This window comes from Trematomus bernacchii, unplaced genomic scaffold (assembly GCF_902827165.1).
Source record: "Trematomus bernacchii unplaced genomic scaffold, fTreBer1.1, whole genome shotgun sequence".
In the NCBI taxonomy this organism is placed as follows: Eukaryota; Metazoa; Chordata; class Actinopteri; order Perciformes; family Nototheniidae; genus Trematomus; species Trematomus bernacchii.
Window position 1 is genome coordinate 14,026,261 of NW_022987582.1, and position 20,818 is coordinate 14,047,078.

The window sequence follows — 20,818 nt, forward strand, 5'->3', positions numbered from 1 at the left end:
CAATAATTGTTATTAAAATATTTGCTGATAAATTCTCTGTCAAATGTCACATTTTTCATCTCTTATTACATGGAAAGATTCATGCCTCCATTGAATACCATTGCAATATATAGACTATTATTATCCAATGGGGTATAATAAGATGCTTACCAATTTAGCATTTAGTGCCACAAAGAGACACAATAGTCCCGTTTGGAGCATTATTGGTTTATTACACTCCATCTTTAGGGAACGATCATGACTAACTGGACATTTCTTTGCCTTGCCTTACAACTTTGACTTGTTTAGTTCACACCAGTTACAAATCAGAAAAAACTGAACCAATCTTATTCTATAAGATGCAGGGATGCAAACTCATCAGGTATGAAAAAGGTGACAAGGATCCGAGCCCCCCGACCCCACGGAATATCGGCTTTAAAATGAGGAATAACAGATGATTTTAGCAGTCAGAACAACTAAAGCAGCAGTTAATAATAACAGAAACGCCAAAGAGTCACATCTAATAGAAATATATAAAAGCATTTATTTTAATTGTGTAGCAGTCAGTTTATAATTTTGGCAGGACTGTTTTTTCATGCCTCTGTGCAAGGCTTAGTCTTTCTATCTGTATAGTCAGTGGTGCAAAGTAACTAAGTTCATAAACTCAAGTACTACTGTATACTTGGGTACAATTTTGAGATACTTGTACTTTATTTAAGTATTTCAATGTTTTGCTACATTGTTCTTCTACTCCTCTACAATTCAGAGGTAAAAGGTGTACTTTTACTCCACTACATGTATTTAATCCCTTTAGTTACTTTACAGATCTGGATGAATGATGTGAAATATAATCAAGTGTTAAATCAGACTTTAGTTCCACCTGGAGTAAATTCACAAGCTACCCTGCAGTATACAAAGTCATTCAAACTAGCTGCACCTTTACCAGCTTTGAGAACACTTTCATGATCAATCATTATAAAACGTATCATATATATTATTCTGAAATGGACCAATCTGCACAATGACTACTTTTACTGTCGCTACTTTAACTATATTTAGATGACAATACTTTTCTACTTTTACTTAAGGAACATTTTGAATGCAGGACTTTTACTGTAACAGAGTATTCCTACACTCTGGTACTTCTACTTTTACTAAGTACAAGACCTGAGTACATCTACTTCTACTCAAGTACAAGATCTGAGTAATTCTACTTTTACTCAAGTACAAGACCTGGGTACTTCTACTTTCACTTAAGTACAATACCTGAGTACTTCTACTTTCACTACAAGATCTGAGTACTTCTACTTTTACTCAAGTACAAGATCTGAGTACTTCTACTTTTACTCAAATACAAGATCTGAGCACTTTTACTTTTACTCAAGTACAAGATCTGAGTACTTCTACTTTTACTCAAGCACAAGATCTGAGTACTTCTACTTTTACTCAAATACAAGATCTGAGTACTTCTACTTTTACTCAAGTACAAGATCTGAGTACTTCTACTTTTACTCAAGTACAATATCTGAGTACTTCTACTTTTACTCAAGTACAAGATCTGAGTACTTCTACTTTTACTCAAGTACAAGATCTGAGTACTTCTACTTTTACTCAAGTACAAGATCTGAGTACTTCTACTTTTACTCAAGTACAATATCTGAGTACTTTTACTCAGTACAATATGTGATAACTTTTACTTTTACTCAAGTACAAGACCTGAGTACTTCTACTTTTACTCAAGTACAAGATCTGAGTACTTCTACTTTTACTCAAGTACAAGACCTGAGTACTTCTACTTTTACTCAAGTACAAGATCTGAGTACTTCTACTTTTACTCTAGTACAAGATCTGAGTACTTCTACTTTTACTCTAGTACAAGATCTGAGTACTTCTACTTTTAATCAAGTACAAGATCTATAGCCTACTTATACCACCTCTGTTTATAGCCTATGAAAAAAACTATTAGAAAACGAAGGCTAAAGCTAACGTTAGCAGATAGTGACAAAGATAGTGACAGTGACAAAGCGCCTATTAGGCGTTCACACCGGAATAAGGATTACGGCCCCTACACAAGGCGGCGTGCGTTGAAGCTTGCCGGCGGGGGTGTCTGAAGCTCGACCAACAACCAATCACATGAATCTCCCGCCCCGGACACACAAGCACGCGGTTTGATTGGCTAGAGCTTGTACTGGCATATGATTCGATTGGCTGACGCTTCCGTCAAAGCTTCAAAAGTAGAACATTGCTCTACTTTGGAAGCGAGCAACGCGAAGCTTTGCTCCCACAATGCAGTTCGGCAAAGCGTGACGTCACCCCATTCAAAGTGAATGGGCAGAAGCGTTGAAGCTTCAACGCACGCCGCCGTGTGTAGGGGCCGTTAGGCAAGTGAAGCCGCTGACGTCACTTCTTCTTCTTCTGCTTTGGGTTTACTGGCAGGTCGCAAACAACTTCACGGTGTATACTGCCACCCGAAGTCCCCGGCCGGAAGTCCCCGGAGTTGGGGACTGGCTTCAGAAGACTCCCAGCCAATCAGAAATGGGAACCTTTTTCTCCCATGAAAGTACCTGCTCTCTAGCAGGGACTGAAAAGGGGGTGAAAAGGTTCTCATTAACTAAGTTCTAGTTCCGGATTTTTTTGGTGTGAACACAAATTTTCGGAACTATATCGGAACTGGGAAAAGTACTCCGGTGTGAAAGCGCCTGTATGCTAGTTAGCTAGCTCAACGATTCCTTAAATAATATTGCGACAGAAACACTTTTCAGTTCACATCACGCTCTGCCGCTCCGACAGGGGGCTCTGCTCTGAACACCTGAACGGCCCGTTCTAACAGCTGTTCACCAGCGGTCCAGTCTGTGCCACAGTGACTCCGGACTGCACAGTTACTATTAACGAACGCACCCGTAGGTAATGTAGCTGCTGAAGTTAGACCCTCATGCCGGAGCAACAGAGTTCAGCCGACAGACAGAGGGTGTTTCTCAATGTCGAGTAAAGCTGCTTCAGAGCCACTATTTCAAGCATACTACGTCATCGAGTGCCGCCGAAGGACTGTTCAAATGTCCAGCATACTTGGAATTCTACCGAGCCCGGCGTACTTCGTAGCGAGAAATTTCGAGGCTGCACGTGTAGACTCCGCGGTCTTAAAATCCCCACAATGCTTTGCGCACGGACCAAATTCCCCAAATCTGTGGCAGAAAATGTAAGGTGGGGCCACTCATATGACGCACACCTGCACACTTGCTCGCCTGTTCCACTCTTCGTTTTCCGAATGCCAGGAAGTATTCTTGCCTCGCTTCTGAAGCAAGATGCTCGGAAGACATGTGCTACCAAGCAAGCGTACTCGCGATTGAGAAACACCCAGGAAGACTCGAGCATACAGTTTGCGCGTCACGATGGCACATAACAGCTCGCGTCCGCAGATTACTCCGGGTCCCAGACCCCCCCCATACCCCAAACATATTTTTATTGCAGATCTGCATGAATCACAAAAACTAGCCAACCTATTTTGGATTCAAAACGGCGAATTTAGCCGAAAGGTGACAGGTTTGCATCCCTGAAGATGATATCGTTCGAATGATCTTGCATTATAAGTGTATTGTGAAACTGTAGATATTTACAGCAAAATACAACACATTTAATAGTTTCTCATCAAGAGGAGACCAATGGCTGCAGGGTAATAACAGAGATGTCATGTTGTTGGGGTTTTATTTCAGATGAGCTGTCCAGATATCAATAATTCCTGATAAGGCTGGTCTCGAGTCTTACATAACGAGGGGCGACCCGCCGCCTCTCATCCTTACTGTAATTGTTGTGTGCATCAAAGAGAGGCAGATTGACAGGCTGTATGGGAGGATTAATACAGTGAGGAGGAACAAGAGAGGGAGAGCAGGCTAAGAAACGGGGGTGAGAAGGAGGAGCACAGGAGAGGACAAAAACTGGGGAGAGAGTTAACGAGAGGGAGAGCAGTAATTGTGTGCATTGTGCCGGCGCTTCTTTTGCTGAGTGTGGCTGTGGAGGTGCGGGTGCTAACCCCTCCAGCAGCCCGCCGTGATCTGAGCCAGCTCTCAGACTGCTGTATTCCAATGCAATTAGGCCACTCAAAGGCCTGCTTAAAGCTGCACCCCCCCCACACCCCCCCACACCCCCCCCCCCCCCCCCCCCCCCCCCCCCACACACACACACACACACACACACACACACACACACACACACACACACACACACACACACAGATAGCAACAGCCCCTGTGGGTCCCCTCCATTGTAGCGGGGAGGTGTATTCTGTCCCTCTTTGAGGCCCTGGATGAAGAGACCACCCTGGGGAGCATAAAAAAGGGAGGATTACCTCTCTTTCTTTCCCCCTTTTCCTTCTGTCTTTCTCTTTATCTCTATCTCTTTTGGTTTAGGAGTTCACCTCCAAACGAGGCGAGCTTTGGTTCGCTCCTCCAAAGAGACTCTGTGCAGGAGGAACCAGGAAGAAGAAGGTTTTCTGTGATGGATGTCATCGCGGGACTGCTTTCGCTATATCACTTCCCTCTTCCTCTTTCATTATTCATACAGTCATATATTTCAACAAGTGGCGTGGGGGGTGTAGCTCGGTGCTGGTCCCCGCTGGCATCAGTCAGTCAGGCCCCTGCATTAAGAGAGAGCTCTCCTCCACAGCAGAGTTCTGTTGGCTGGCTTTCAGCGCCTCTCGTTCCCCCTAGAAAGCATTTAAAGCAGATTACCAACCTAACGCTACACCTCCCTAATAAGAGGGAAAAAACCTGGCACATTAACACCTGCAATACCACTCAATGGCATCAACAGATTAACGAGGTAATCCACACAATGAGGTCTTTGATTCGTGTGCTTTGGCAGGCAATAACGCCAGGCATAATGCACACTGTTATTTCAGACCGTCCCAGCACGAGGGAAGCTGGCAGAAGCCGTTTTTTTTTGTTCTTTCCGTCAGATGAGCTTTTGATGAATTTCAAATCATGCATCTGGTGTGTTTGCCTGCTTCCTTGTCAGTGAAATAACCTGCTGGCTGCTCCTGTGGCACATGTGAGGAAAAGGAGAAAAGGGGGAGGAATCACAGGCTTTTTCTGAAGGCTGTTTAAACAGCAGGGCTGAGGAGCTCTCCCTCACCCCCCCCCCCCCCTCCTCTCATCCACCCATTTTTCTGCATAAGGACGTGCGTATGTAAGATGTGTGTGTGTGATAGATCTCGCGGCCCCATTGCTCATGTGCGGCTCGATTAGCCCCACGTGCCTCGTTCGTCAGACGCAGAGCAGAGCAGATGGCAGGAGACGCACCGTGTTACCATGCTGCGGCACTATGTAACGCTGCTCTAATTGAAACATCAATACCGCCCTGTCAATACTGCTATACTTTACAAAACACCATAACCTACAGACCTACACTTGACTGGGGGAAACATCTCTGTGTTTGAGATGCAGTGGGAAAAAAGTTTAAAATTGCACCAAAGTAACTTTTTGTTCTGTAATTGTTATGGGTGTCTTTCGAATCCTAATTTCAATTAAACACTTGGGTTGATTTGTGTTTGTGTTGTGCTGGTGAAAGAAGCATGCAGCAATGAGAGAGAGAGTTTCCTCCGCTGTGGCACATTTTTAATGAATTGATAAAAAGTTGAGGGAGTTCACATGCTGTGATCGGCAATTCGACGCTATCGGAAATTCAGCGGAGAACAGAGAGAAATTAGGCGCTTAGAAATTAATTTGCTATTTGTCCAACTCAATGAGGAGTGACACAGCCCCTTTAATGAATGGGTAATCCATTTCTTATTGCGCTGAGCTGAGTTCACCCTTCAATGAAGTGGAAAAAGACAAACATATCTTTCTCTAACCTTTGCAACATCCCAAAGCTCATGAGAGCTGCTCCTGAGACTATTTGTTTTTTTGGGGAACGATTTGTACGTCTGTGTGTGTTTCTGTTGGGGAGGGATTGAGTTTTAAAGCCAAGATAGGAATCCACAATAAATAATCCGTGCCGACACTGAGGCCACGGTCAAAGTGCTGTACATGGAATTGATTCATGATCAATTGGCTTGCTCCAACAGTCTTTATTTAACTGTGAGTCATGTTTGTTTCTTCATTTTCCCGCAGGCTGCCTTGAGCCCCCCCCCCACCCCCGTCTTGCTGCTCCTCCTGGATCTGAAGAGTGTTGGTGATATCCCGGAGAGTCCGTAAGGGTAAGGACCTTTTCACTCGATCCAAATTCTCCATGATGGTCTTTGTCTCATGAAGCTCCTTCACATCAGAAGGTCGTGACCCCGTGGAAGACTTCTGTGCCTCATCTGTCTGATGTAACTGTTGGATACACATGAGTGTATGACATAAGAAAACTTAACTGATAGGAAATACACTTGGAAACATGCAGTCAAAGCCACTAAGGCTACAACTATAACTACTTAATAAGTCTAAAACTGAAAAATACTCCGCTTAATACGAAAGCAGGAAATGTTCATCCTTGAGAGGCTGAAAAACTGCAATATCTGCGGTTATCCGGTAAAACATGATTAATTTGATGGTAATTCATGATCAAAATAGTTGCCAGTTGAACATCAGCTGATCTTATTATTTACAAAATTCATTGATACATCTTTGTGTCTGTAACATTTAGAAAAATGCCGGGGAACATTTCTTAAAGCCCATTTCTGTTGATCCGAACTTAGTAAGCTATCCCATAAGACAAAGAAATACCTACAAATATCCCAATACAGAAGCTTGAACTAAAACATTGTTATACTTTTTGCATTACAAATCTGGCTCGATAAAAGTAACAATAAATGATGTAAAAAGTCATGAAGCACCTCCTAATATTCCCACAAAAATGGTAAGAAGAAAGCTGCATTAATTTGTACCAATCTTCTGTAGGGCAGCTAGCCAGTATCTCGATGTATGGTGCTGCAGCTTACCTGGAGAGCCTTACTGGACGTCAGGGGCTTTTTGAGGGTCTGCTCCTCCAACGCTAAGTCTCCAGAAATCTTCAACATCTGTTGGAACAGATATTTGGTGTTAATGACAAATAAACAATAACAAAGGGTATAGCGACAGATCAAATGTTCTTCAAAATGTTTTAATTATTTCAAGAGTCATTTAAAATGAAAGTCAAAGGTGAAAAAAAAAGGTTTTCCATTCAACAGTAATTAAGTTAGGGGACTCACAAGAGACAGATTTTTTAAAGAATAGTTAAAATTTAAGTTACAGAGGCAAATATAAGCTAACTTTTATAACATAGTAAGAGTGCAAGCTCTATAAACGCTGAGTACTACGTCACCCATAATGCAGCCAATACAGTCCTTCATACAACAGACTCAATGCCCCCCAGTTTATCTGTTTGTAACATCATCTTTCTGTTAAATGAAGTGGACATCTTTATTCCAAACCTCATAACATCATCATTTCCTCCTCCAGAGGAGATTACAGCAACAGTTTGCATGGCTGAGTGGTACATCCTATCACTAGTGAATGAGTTTACATAAATGTGTAAAATATGTGCAGTGGCCCTTTGATCTTATTCTAATATGCCGTGATGTATTTATAGTTCTTGTGGAACATTATTAGTTCTAGTTAAGACTCCTCGAGGTCCTCCGTCTGTTGCACTTCACACCAGCGCCACTTGCAGCAGGGGTTGTGACTCCTTTGACATCCTTTCCCCCTCCTTATGGATGTTGTGAGTAAAAAAAAGAGTAATCACCAGAAGAAATGTGATGAAACCCTGTTTTCTTAAGGGAAAAAGACAGGGACCAAAAGCTACATTTGTAGTCAATCGAAAACTGGCTCTATCCGAGGGAGCGACGTTTCAGAATCTGGTTACGATTTGATCTTGGCTCAAGTTTCCAGTGAGTGTTGACGTGTCTGAGTTGTGAGGAAACCCGAGCCGGCAGCGTACAGCGGGGGCTTCACTAATACAGTATTTACAAGGCATGAGGAAGTGGGAGCGCATAAACAGACGGCACCATACACGGCACTTTCAATTATTTCTCACAGCATTCATGAAAATAGAAGCACAGTATGAACAGCAAAACTATAAAAAGACATGAAGCAAAAAGAGAACTCCCAAGCTAAAATAAATGGCATCGTATGCTGTCGTTGGTGAAGAGCTGAGAATAGTGTATGACTCCGAAGTATGAGAAATATAAATATTGTGTTGGAGTGGAGTGAGCAGTGATGGTGCAAAAACTGGAGCATTAGTAATTAGAGTTTATGTTGCAGTTTTGATTTTATCGCATTTAAAAATCAGTTTTGAGATTAAAATTGGTCTGAAGAACCACTTGTATGAACTGTAGTACATGTTGTATGAGTCATGTAGTAGCCTACAGCTTGTCTCCACAGGGTAAAACACTTCTAAAATAGGAATTATACATTAATGTCCTAGCCTGGGTGAGTTTAAAGTCTAATTATGTTTCCAAAATCATGCAAAAATGATTCAAATTGCTTTGAGCTAAATGCTAACGTCGACATGCTTAAATGCTCCAAAAGACAATGCTAACACGTTGTTGTTCAGTAAGATTTAACATGATCACCACAACATCTCATAATCAGCTCCTAACACAATGAGTCGTTCTTACAATATATTTCAAGTAGCTAAGAACTAAAGCGACTGCATTGTAAAACATGTTTTGGCAATCCTTTCCCGAGTGGACCGACAACAGACATTCATAGAGCTTTTATCTATAGCTCATATGGAATTAAGCTTCCTCAAAAACGTAGTTGAACAGGCAGCCTAATAAAGCATTGATTATAATGATTAAACATGGAAATGCACTTCCTCATGAACAGTTCGGTTGAAATTAGCGTTTTACATTAAGTCTGATAAGATCATTTGAATAGGAATCTGACTAGACGTACATTTTTTGTCAAAGTTATAGGAATCTAGGATTAGACTACAACAATGCTGTTGCAAGAGGCCTGAAATAGCCGTCAAGAAAAATCTAAGAAGTATTTTTGTAGTTTAGACTGTCAGATTTGCTCGGTTTTTACTGATGTCACTATGTTCCCATATCTCAGCAATTACCTCAGGAAGCACAGTTTTATTTCTCACCCATAGAAATGGTGACCAAAACTACAAAAAGCCAAAAGACTCAAGTGGTAATAAAGCGTTAATATCCTGCAGATTGGCAGATTTAGCATATAGTGCTGACGCCTCCACCACATCCTCTCTGTCCTCTAGCCATCAGCAGAAACAGGTGACAGCAGCTGATCTCTCTCCCCCTCCGATGAGAGGCTGTAAGTGAGGGGGAGAGAGGCTCACAGACAGAGATGTTTGTTTCCCAGCCCTTCCACCGTCTCTGTGGGACGACCCTCCCCATCCACAAACCCACAAACCCACAAACCCCCCCCCCCCCCCCAACCTAGTGGATCAAACAAAGGACATCATTTGTAGGCCAAGTCTTTTTCTGAGCGTCTCTCTCCTCGGCTCTGCATACCAATCCAATACAGCCCAAGGAAGAAAAAGAAAAAGCCACACCGTGGTACTTGTGTGTGTGTGTGTGTGTGTGTGTGTTTGTATGTGTGTGTGTGTGTGTGTGTCTGGGCCGGGGGTTGGAAGGTCTGTTTGCCTCTCCGCCAAGCATCGATTTATCCTTTTCTCCAATTTATTTCTCCTCCTTGCCTCTACGATCCATTCAGATCTGCCTCTAGGGGAGGAACTCGGGGTAAAGACGTTGTCAGGCCTCGTTGTTTCCTCCTATAAAACCGGCTCAAAACTCATCTACAGGCCCGCGGAGCGTGTTCCCCTGCAAGGACATGTCAGGCAGCAACACACACACGCACGCACCGCACGCACGCACGCACGCACGCACGCACGCACGCACGCACGCACGCACGCACGCACGCACGCACGCACGCACGCACGCACGCACGCACGCACGCACGCACGCACGCACGCACGCACACACACACACACACACACACACACACACACACACACACACACACACACACACACACACACACACACACATACATACATATGCAACATCTTCACCAACTTCACAACACATCATAAATAAAACATGTTGCAAGAAATGTTTTTGTTGGTGCACGGCCACCGTATATATTTAAATTGAAACACCAGCTTCAGCCAAAAAATACCCTCTCCTCAGATTTGAAAGGCTGATCAGATGAACTACACACGCCACACAACGTTTAAAAAAAGCCGATTCAAATAACAAATATGATTGCAATTTAGAGTTTTTTGAAGTGTCCTTAATGTACAGCAAAGTTGCTACTTGTGATGATTGTTAAGTGTAGGCCATGTGAGGAAGAGCCATAGTACATTCCTTCACCATTAGAATTATAATAACAGAGAAAACATTGTTTCACATCTTGTGAAACAGGTCATATTCGCCCCGCTTGTCCATTCGAAGAAGCCTGTTAAAGTCAGATACATTCTTCAGCATTGCTTGAACAGATTACATATGAATAAATATGGTATGTTCTTCATTAGCCTTAGTTGAAGAAGTTATTCTACTTTTAGAGAGTTTTATCTGAAATAAGGGTTTAAAAAATGTCTATTTATCTGTATCAGCTTTAGCAATATGCAAAATATCGATCAATCCCTATTGAGGAGACCACAACCTTTCCCTTAATATAAAAGAGAAGTTATACCCTGCTCTTATTTCCACAGTAGCAACTGTTGGTCAAGCCAGAATGATATTTAATTATTCCTCATATCAGGCCTACACTCAGAGTACGAGCAGATATGATCAGAATAACAATTTCCCTATTCATCTGTCTGTATGATTCTGACATGTTCAGATGTTATTACTCAAGGATTTGTATCCTAAAGCCTCTGCGTTGAACAGAAATGCTGCGTGTGCACACATCCCACTGTTGTACACACACACACATGGCAGAGGTCTGCGAGCAATTCCTCAGTGTCACAGTGAGCGACGCCTGGCACATCTTCACACCTGAAGTTGATCAATGCAGATATGTCCAGGGGGAAATTGAAATCCATAGGAAATTAGGCGGCGCCAGTGATTTATTGGAACAGTAAATCACAGTGTGTGAAACATGTGGGTTCCCGCTCTGTGTACAGTACTGTACCTTGTGTCTGGCTGGGAGAGTGATGTCAGCGGCCCGTATCTTCCTGCCTCTCTCCATCTGGTGGATCCATTCAATCAGCTCCAGAGTTTGGTAGCGGTCCCCATGTTGAAGCCCCCTGTGTGGGACGGGGTGACGTGACCCCATGGACACAACACCCTGCAGGGGTCCCTCTGAAGCAGGAGAAGAGAAGCTTTGAAGAACTTTTAAAGTGGTGCATGACACTGTTTGAATCAGTAGCTACGTTTTCATCCAAAATGTAAAGTTAAATTAAGGTATCTAAAAATATTTATAAGCTTGGAGTAGTACAACAATTAAAGAGGTGAAGCTTTAAGCTCACTTTTCATGATTAAAGAGGCCCTATTCTGCTCTTTAGGGTTTTCCGTTTGCTGTTTGTTAAAAAGGTATTTATGCAGGTAAATGGTCTGCAAAGGGAGAGTTTCCTTCCCACACACTCCCCCCCTGCCTGAAACGCCTCAATTGGACTCCTTTGTTTACTTCAGGAACATAGTGACATCACTATGTTACACTCGCACTTCACGTTGTCTTAGTACTTGTGCAATGACAATAAGGTTGAATCTAATCTAATCTAATCTTTGGTAAATAAGTAGATTTGTCATACAAAATGCACCCTTTTCAACCAGCTGTTCATTTGTCACAATTTGATTGAAAGTCTTGAAACTGGAACTGCTGGAATGTCCTCTTTGTGCTTCACTTTCAGTGGAGTGAAAAAAGGAAAATAAAAGTCAAACAAGTGACCTTATCTTAACCATAAATCTAATTTAATCCTATTTCCTTCAAGAACATCATCACCAAACTGCCCTCACTTTGGAGGGGTTTCCCTCAGCTTTCTACACTTCTGAAGCAATCTGATCCTTTTAAGAAAGGAACCGTAAGACAGAGTACAACAGGAAAATCAAAAATATAAATCCGACACTGAGTAGTTGTATGAGGAGATTGCATTCATGCGTGAATGTTCAAATAAATCCTGGAGGATTTTCTCAAGAATAAAACGGAGATAGTGTGCAGTGTGAACCCCGACTGAAGAATCACCGCCCCTCACTCCCACTCCCACACCCCTTCTCTCGCAGTTCTTTTTTCTGTTCCAGGTACACTGCCTGTGTTCCAGCTTGTTTTTGTCCTGCTTTAATTGCTTTTTTTTGTTGCAGGGAAGAAGAAAAGACAACAACAAGGCGGCGAGGGCTGCAGCTAATGGAGAGGCTGTAATTATGAATGGAGGCATTCATCTGGAGACGTCGTCCGTGAATTGCGCCGCACAATGTGCAGAGACGGGCTGCTCAGATCACCAACCAGTCACCAAACACACGCACACACGCACACACGCACACACACACACACACACACACACACACACACACACACACACACACACACACACACACACACACACACACACACACACACACACACACACACACACACACACACATGCTGAAGCCTTTAGATCATTGGTGCTTAGAGGAGGAACATAATCACAGCTCGGCAGAGAGCAGGACAGGAGGAGACGAGGAAAAGAAGGAGAGAAGAGAAGTGAGGAGCTAGGGGGGAGGAGAAACTGTGCAAGGAGAGAGGAGGAGAGGGGGGAGGAGGAAGTGGAGGAGACGGGATGGTGAAATTGATGTTTCCTACCTTTTTGATTTGGGCCATAGAACCCAGGAGGCCGATCAGATAAAGCCACATTTACACACACAAACACACACACTGAAATGTAAGTGTGTGTGTAAGTATGTTAATAAAACACAAAGGGAATAATGAATAGTCCATTGCATACTGTATATAAAACAAGTGGGCATCATGCAGGATGCAATATAATAACAAAGTATCTCTTATTTGTATCAATTCTTTACTATTTTGTCATATTTTCAGAATTCAATAAAGTAATTATTGTGTTCTCTTCTCCCAGTTAAAAGAAAATGTTACGAGTGGTGGAGAGCCCTCTCTCCTATCCCATAACATCTTGTGTTTAGAGTCCACAAATTGTTTTTTAAAAAAAAACAAAAAAAAGTTGTTGTCGAGTGGTTATAATAATTGGATAATTCAACGAGTGTCCATTAGACACACTATTGGTCCATTGATGCCAATTAAAACAATACAAACCCTTCCAAACATATGTTTCTGGAAAACATATGTTTATTCTGTTTGAGTTTATTTAACAAAACCTTGACTTCACTACTATTCAAGTTGTCCTTCTTTCAGCCTTTTTTGTTGGCATCCCTAAAAATCTTGGGCAAGTGCCAGATTATTTGCACACGGCACAACACCTGCCCATATATAGTGTTTAGGGGCCGTGTCCTATACGCTAATATTAAAGAGGCCCTATAATGCGTTCTTGGGTTTTCCCTTTCCTGTAGTTTGTTAAATACGTTGTTGTGCATGTAAATGGTCTAAAAAGGCTAACATCCCAAAGTTTCTCTCCCACACACTCCCCCTGCCTGAAACTCCTCCATTGGACTCCTTTGTTTACTTCAGTAACATAATGATATCACTATGTAACACTCGGGCTTCTATTGGCTAGCACTCCAACACATTGTACGTGATAGTCTAAGAGGCGGGACATCCCTAAGCGGTTGACCAATCACAACAGATACGGCCAGCTAACCAATCAGAGCAAACTGGGCTCTGGTTTCAGACAGAGGGTGAAAGAGGTGCTGAATCACAGGCAATATGAGGAAATGAAAGACCTTATGAACATTTAAGCATGTAAACATGTCACAGTAGAGGCACTGAATACAATTAGAATACGGCCCCTTAAAAAAACTCAGCCTCTGATATGATGAAGATGGATTCATCCTTCAATACACCTGGGTATGAGAAGATTTGATGGTTAAAATGTTTGATGCATCTGGTTGACTTCTCTTATTTTTGTCTTACCAGAAAATGTAAGAAAATATCAAACAAGAGAAATGTAAAAGGCTGTGCAGCATGAGGCCCATTGACATACTGTATACACAAGTAAACCTGTGTATACATACATTCTTTAACGGGTACTTTGACAGGTAGACATTCACAAACACAAACCTTTTAGACTATAAATACGCATTTACAGCCATATCAAAAATATTACTTTGTGAAGAACACTCTCACAAACCCCACGCTTCCCTCAATCTGCTGAGACTCACACGCACATCCTTCAACCAAACAAACACCATTAAGCCAAAACACACAGAAACACTGCTCAAAAAGACACAACAAAGCCTATGTGACGGTATACATAAAAAAGCCTCTCTTCTCAGGGAGCCGAGACGAGGCACCTGTCAGCGCGGCGGCTCCTGCTACTACAGAGAAACATCAGGAAACAACAACTCAATTAAACACACCATCCCTGTTCAATTACTGCCACATAATCACAGCAATTTGCCTTCACATGCTGTATAGCCACCAAACAAACACAAACAGGGACGGGCACACACACAGACGCAGAGAAACACACACCAACACACACAGCTTTCTCCTACACATCAGGAGCATACAGCTCACCATGTGGTGCTGGCTAGCTGACATTAACAATAGATTGAGAAGAGAACAATATAAATGGACTGCAATTACATGAAAACATATCCACTTCAGTATAAATGACATCAAAGTTTCTGTCCTAGAAAATGCAGTTGGCTTTACCAAAGATGCCCTATAAGAGAAGGTTGATCATTAAAAGGGGAGCAAATGGTATGGAATGAAACACACTTCCTGTTGCTTTAGTGACAGGAAGTGTGAACCATTTCAAAGCTAATGTAATTAAATTCTAGTTTGTTAACAGTGTAAACTCAAAATCAAAGAAGACGATAAAAACATAATTTAAGGGCAGACACTACAGCCAGAAAAAAAGTTTTTAATGTAAGGTTTAATTTGAAGATTTTGGGCCATTTAGCTTCAAGACAAGTCTTCTCTTCTGACCAAAGGAAAACATTTTTGGAAAACTAATTTCGGTGTTTATACTACTAACGTTGTCTAATTGCTTCTGTAGATTTCTCCTGATTTCATCAAAAGGGAGGTATCTTCCTTTCACTTTTTAGCAAACATCTAGCAAATATGATGCTAGAGCTAGGATGAAGTTAGCTTAGCTTAGCATAACAGAGGGCGTTGGTCTGTCCAACATTTTTGCTCTAACTTAATATTTAGCTTACAGGTTGCTTTCAATCTCCGCATCTAAATCTTGGCAAACAAAATAAAATAATGTGGAATAATTATATTTCCTAACATTTCAAAGCATTCCATTAATATACAAAACAGCATTCAGTATAATCGTCCTAGCAGTTGTTTTGAAATTGTAATGTGGGTGAAGTTCAGAGCAGGCAAACTACTACAGAATGATGTCATTGGGGAAAAGATTGAGAAATAGCAACACTGTAGGAAACCTGTGAATGAACAGTGTGTGTGTGTGTGTGTGTGTGTGTGTGTGTGTGTGTGTGTGTGTGTGTGTGTGTGTGTGTGTGTGTGTGTGTGTGTGCGGACAGCAGATTGACTAACAGCTTGAACTTGGGTTAGATCCAGGAGCACGGGGAGGGAAACATGGATGGATGGAGAGAGAGGGAGAGGAGGAGGAGGGGGAGCCATTGATTTCTCAACAGAGAGATCAGCATCTTGACAGAAAGAGACGAGACACACACACACACACACACACACACACACACACACACACACACACACACACACACACACACACACACACACACACACACACACACACACACACACACACACACACACACACACACACACACACACACACACACACACACACACACACATAAATGGTTCCCACTGAAGGTTCATGACCTTTTCCGTCTCTTTCCAGGTTTCTTAGTGTCCAAAATACATTTGTCCTTACTTCCCTGTACTCTGGTTTTTAATAAAGTTGGGCAAAAAATCTGAAGAATGTTACAATTCTATTAAGGTCCTTGACTTGTCTTAACTATCTTTCAAAAATGCCATGATATTCCAGGACCTTCTTGACCGGCGGGAACCCCCGTCGACAGAGATCAACAGGAAGGTCTGGTTCAGAGTCTCTTTCCCAGCATGCCTCGCTGATTCTAACAACCCTAAAACCCCCAACAGGGACACGGAGGACGATGCTGTGGCCGTGTCGGTGTGGCTAACGAGGTGTGTGTGTGTGTGTGTGTGTGTGTGTGTGTGTGTGTGTGTGTGTGTGTGTGTGTGTGTGGAGGTTGTGGGCACCGGGGAGCTGACACACCGTGGAGGAGGGGGAGGGGCAGCCAAGGGGTCAGGCTGTAATTACACATCACAGTCTCAGTGGTCAGTGGCCTGACTTACTTCCTCTGACTACACCGCCTCCACCCAGGAAGCAGGGGTGGCAGGTGGAGGTGTGATTGGAGGGTGAGGAAGTCTTTGTTCTGTACTTGTGGATTTAAAAAACATTTGACATTGTTTGGTAACACTTTCTATGTCCGTTTGTCCATAATACATTCGTAAAATACTTATAATGCATCTTTTATAGCACTGTATAAATGTTTCAGCACTTTGAGTCGTCTCAAATGCAGTCACTATTTACTCATACATATTCATAATGATTTGTAACAATACCCATAAAACATCATAAAAGCATTTTAAATGATTTAAAGTTACTAAACGTAAGTAAAGGTTCAAATACAATTAATAAAATCTACACATAACATGTGTACAAGAAACAAACAAAAAAACTTAAAAATAAAGCAAACGGTGAGAACTTTATAGTGACTTATAATCACATTATATTACATTATAATAATGCAAGAGGACAATATTATTATGTAGCTTGATAATGTATTATAAAACAACATGATTATTTATGAGTGCTTATAATAAGATGGTTCTTTAAGCAGCTAATGATACATATAAGCATCATAGGAAGTGGGTGTCATAGAAAGTGTTACTGAAATGTCTCTTTAAATGACTTTTTAAATGATTTTCTGCTTTTTTAACTAACTAATGCATCAATTAATTTAGGTGTTGCTTTTCAGAAGTACACTCAGAACATGTTGCAGTAACCCCGCCTGCTTCCATTCTCTCCTCAGTCGGCATGTGTTTAAAGCACACTCTCACATACCGTGCACGGCCCTGTGTGGGTGGTAGGTTCCGTAGAGGATGAGTGTAACACGTAGCAGAGCTCCGGATGCTTCGTCACTCGGTCGACTGCAGCTCAACACTGTGCCTCTGTGGTCAGTCACCTGGAAACAAACACAACAACAAGGCCATCATTTCACCAACAACCCTGATTCAATAGGAAAACGTACTTTAGTGGACTGAATTCATGGGGAGAAAGTTGGAATATACCACTGATGTAGTACATGACTACATCACTAGACTCTCTAACATACATATGGCTCTGCTTCATGCCAATGCACAGCCAAAGTAAATGGATTGCATTTATTTAGTGCTTTTCTAGCCTTTGCAACAACTCAAAACACTTTAAAATAACACACAACTCAACATTCACCAATACATTCATACAGCGATGGCACAGACTAACATTCACACATATTCAAACAGCCTTTGGCCAAAGATACTTTGACATGTCTACTGCATTGGCAGGGGATAGAACCGCCAACCTTACGATTGGTGGACAATCACTTTATCTCCTGAACCACTTCTTGATCAAAACTGCATCCACAACAATCAAACATTGGCAAATTATGCCTACTTGCACTGCCCCCATAATATTAAGAAGCAAAATGTTGAGATTTGAAATGAAACTTAATTATCTTAAATCCATGCATACAAATGAAATAACGAGACTCCTCAGATTATAAATGCATGTTTTGTGCATGTAAATGGTCTTCAAAGGCTAAAATGTCCTACAACGCCTCGATTGGACTCCTTTGTTTATTTCCGTGACATCACTACGTAAGACTGGTGCTTCTATTGGCTAGCGCTCCAACACATTGGAAGTGATAGGCCAAGGGCCAGGACTTCTCCAAGCTGTTGACCAATCACAACAGAGCCGGCCAGCTAACCAATCAGAGCAGACTGGGCTCTGGTTTCAGACAGAGGGTGAAAAGAGGTGCTGCAGCACAGGCAGTATGAGAAAAATAAAAAGCTTTTGAATAAAGCGTGTAAACATGTCACAGGAGAGACATAAAATACAATGATGAACCTGAAAAAAGCATGTGTCTTTCTGTGGTTGTTTTTTTACTTACAAAAGTCACACTTGATCATGACATCATGACTGGGCCCAGCTTTTAGCCATATATGATATGGTGCTTGTCATTAAGTTTTCTAACTTTATTTAATCGCTGTTTGTGTTTTCTACAACTGTATGTCTTTTCCCTTTGTGTGTTTTTATAAAATCTCATCTAGGGACAGGCATTACAAACTATCTTCAGCTATAAGTACTGATGTATGTGGCAAGTGAAGCGTCCCAGATGCTGGCTCGTCTGTCTTCCACCTGACACGTAACACCAGATAAAGCGAGCAATTGTCATGCCCGATGCTCATTTTTATTCCTGCCTCCCGGGGCTGATATCATTTAGTTTGATCCAGGCGTTATTGCAGAGGTGTGGACTCGAGTCATTTCCCTCAGGTTTGAGTTAAGCTCGAGTCATAAATCTGATGACTTTACAGTAGACTACACTAGAATTACCGCCCTGTGGTTGTATGCCTCCAGGTTTACAGTTCATCTTATTGGACATGTGAAGTTGTTGTCATTATCACATGAACATTAGAATTATGGTTATGGTTATGGAATTATTAAGGTAACAGTGACCTTGACTTTTAACCACCGAGTTGTGACCTCACTTTAACTTTGCTTTCTGACTCGAGACTTTGAAAAATATCCTCTGAATGCCTAAAGATGTATTAGGCAGGGCACACGGATTAAAACAATTGGAACAAATTAATATAACATCAAAATGTAATGGAGCCATAGTTGTCCGAATACGTTTCTATCATATCGGCCTTTAAAGCTGATAACGTAAAGGAATATTTTCCCCCTCTGTATTAATGACTAACTCTGTGTAAACTTGAATTTGATACAATGATAAAAAAACAAAACACAACAGAGTTGTCTTGCCAAATACATGCAATTCCACCAAAACCTTAATATTAAAAATACTTTTGCATAAAAAGTCTCATGCTGTGAAATTAAACTTGGATTATACATCTCGAGTTGTTGGAAATTCCGTAACAGATGTTTTAATATAGTTTTGCTGTTGTTATACATCGACCTCCATGTTCTTTAGAATCTTTGTTCAGAATTCAAGGTAATTAATGGTCATTTTGGGGATGAAGGACTCCCTCAAGCAGTTTTGAATCACCTCCAGTAATTTGGTGAACTAACAAGCTTGTGGAAAATTATCCTTAATCTTTTGAAATAAACATCAGTGTCACTGGCTTATTCAGTTTATGCACTCAACGTGTAATGTCATAAAAAAAATGAAAAACGTCCTATAGTCCAAAGCAAGTCAAAAACAGACTAATGTCATAGAAACTTATTACATCTACCAGAGCAGCTGCCAAACGTTCGTGTGTGTGTGTATTCTATATATGAGTGTGTGTGTCCCAGCAGACCAGAGGCCAGGCATGGCGGCCCCCAGCTGAGCGCTGCATTGATTTGTTGTTGGTAAACAAACAGCTGGATGTTACAGGTGGATCGATACGCCTCGCATGCCTGCCAGCCTCCCAGCATGCCTTTCTACTGGGTCGACATCGCTCGCCATGGCGCTGCGACCCCGCTGTCACTTGGAAACCTCATGAGGAAAATATTTTGAGTTGCCTGATTGTTTTTAATTAAGCTGAAGGTAATTTTTAACATACTCGCCTGACCATGAAATGCATAAATACCATTTTTGGATGATATTACTTTATGTACATTCTAATTCTATGTGAGGAAATACAATATTACATTGTCATATTTGGTGATGAAGTCAGCCATAAATCCTTTTTATGGTATACTAGTGGCATGATGTTTAACTATAGAGGAATAAAAAGCGTGAGCACTCCAGGGCATGAGGGAAGGAGAAATTAAACTGACTTTAAGACAAAAGAGAGACAAAGAAAATGAAAGGATTAGCAGAGGCAGAGGAACAGAGGGGAGAGGGGAAGGATTTCAAAGCCAGAGAGAGAAAAAGGAGAGTTAGGGGGGATTAGTGACGGGGGAGAGATGGCAGGATATCAGAACGGGTGAGTGTCAGGGAGAGGAAAGTGAAACCCAGCAATGGAGGATGAGCTTGAGAAGAGAGAGGAGTTTAGAAAGAAGAACGCAGAGAATACCGATCCCCTTTTAAAAATCAGCTGATACCCTATGTGTAAATTGAAATCTCTGCACTGCAGCTGCAAACTTTATTTTCACATTATTGTCATTTTTCTTAGGGTGGAAACATATCATTCATAAAAATCTCAAGTGAAACTCAGGATAAAACGTGTGTATAATGGCATTACATTACATTAAAATACAATCCTTACCCTACCAAACTCACCTGGCTTTAAGAATAATGGAGTTTAAATAATATAGTAATATTACTTTACCCTTAGCCCCTCAGAATATGGTATTAACATTGTTGTTTTAGCACATGGTTACTTTCGGGCAATGAACAGAAGCTTCAAAATAAAAGCCTTAAAAAAAGGAACCTGTGTTGGCTGTATTAGAGCGGGATGCAGAGAGGGATGGGGAGGGGGGGGGGCGTCTTGCTGTGTCTACATATGTAAAGCAGCAGGGAAGCAGCAGTGTGTCAGACTGAGGCTCAGGCCCAACCTGGGCTCCTCGCTGATCCCTCCAACACATCAATCATCCAAAACAGGGCCATCATGGCCCCGCTGCATGCTGGGAGACACACACA

At 41.8% G+C, this 20,818-nt stretch overlaps 1 protein-coding gene across 1 annotated transcript in view; it reads right to left on the reverse strand.

The window, feature by feature from the left end:
- Positions 1–5,587: 5,587 nt before the first annotated feature.
- LOC117480740 (furin-like protease kpc-1) overlaps positions 5,588–20,818 on the reverse strand; it is a 188,891-nt gene continuing 173,660 nt past the window's right edge. Inside the window, exons 17-20 of the mRNA XM_034128181.1 lie at positions 17,092–17,212; positions 11,034–11,203; positions 6,896–6,973; positions 5,588–6,287 (exon numbers count right to left, since the gene is read on the reverse strand). Coding sequence (XP_033984072.1) covers positions 6,045–6,287; positions 6,896–6,973; positions 11,034–11,203; positions 17,092–17,212 — 612 coding nt within the window. The 3' untranslated portion in view covers positions 5,588–6,044. The remainder of the gene's footprint in view (positions 6,288–6,895; positions 6,974–11,033; positions 11,204–17,091; positions 17,213–20,818) is intronic.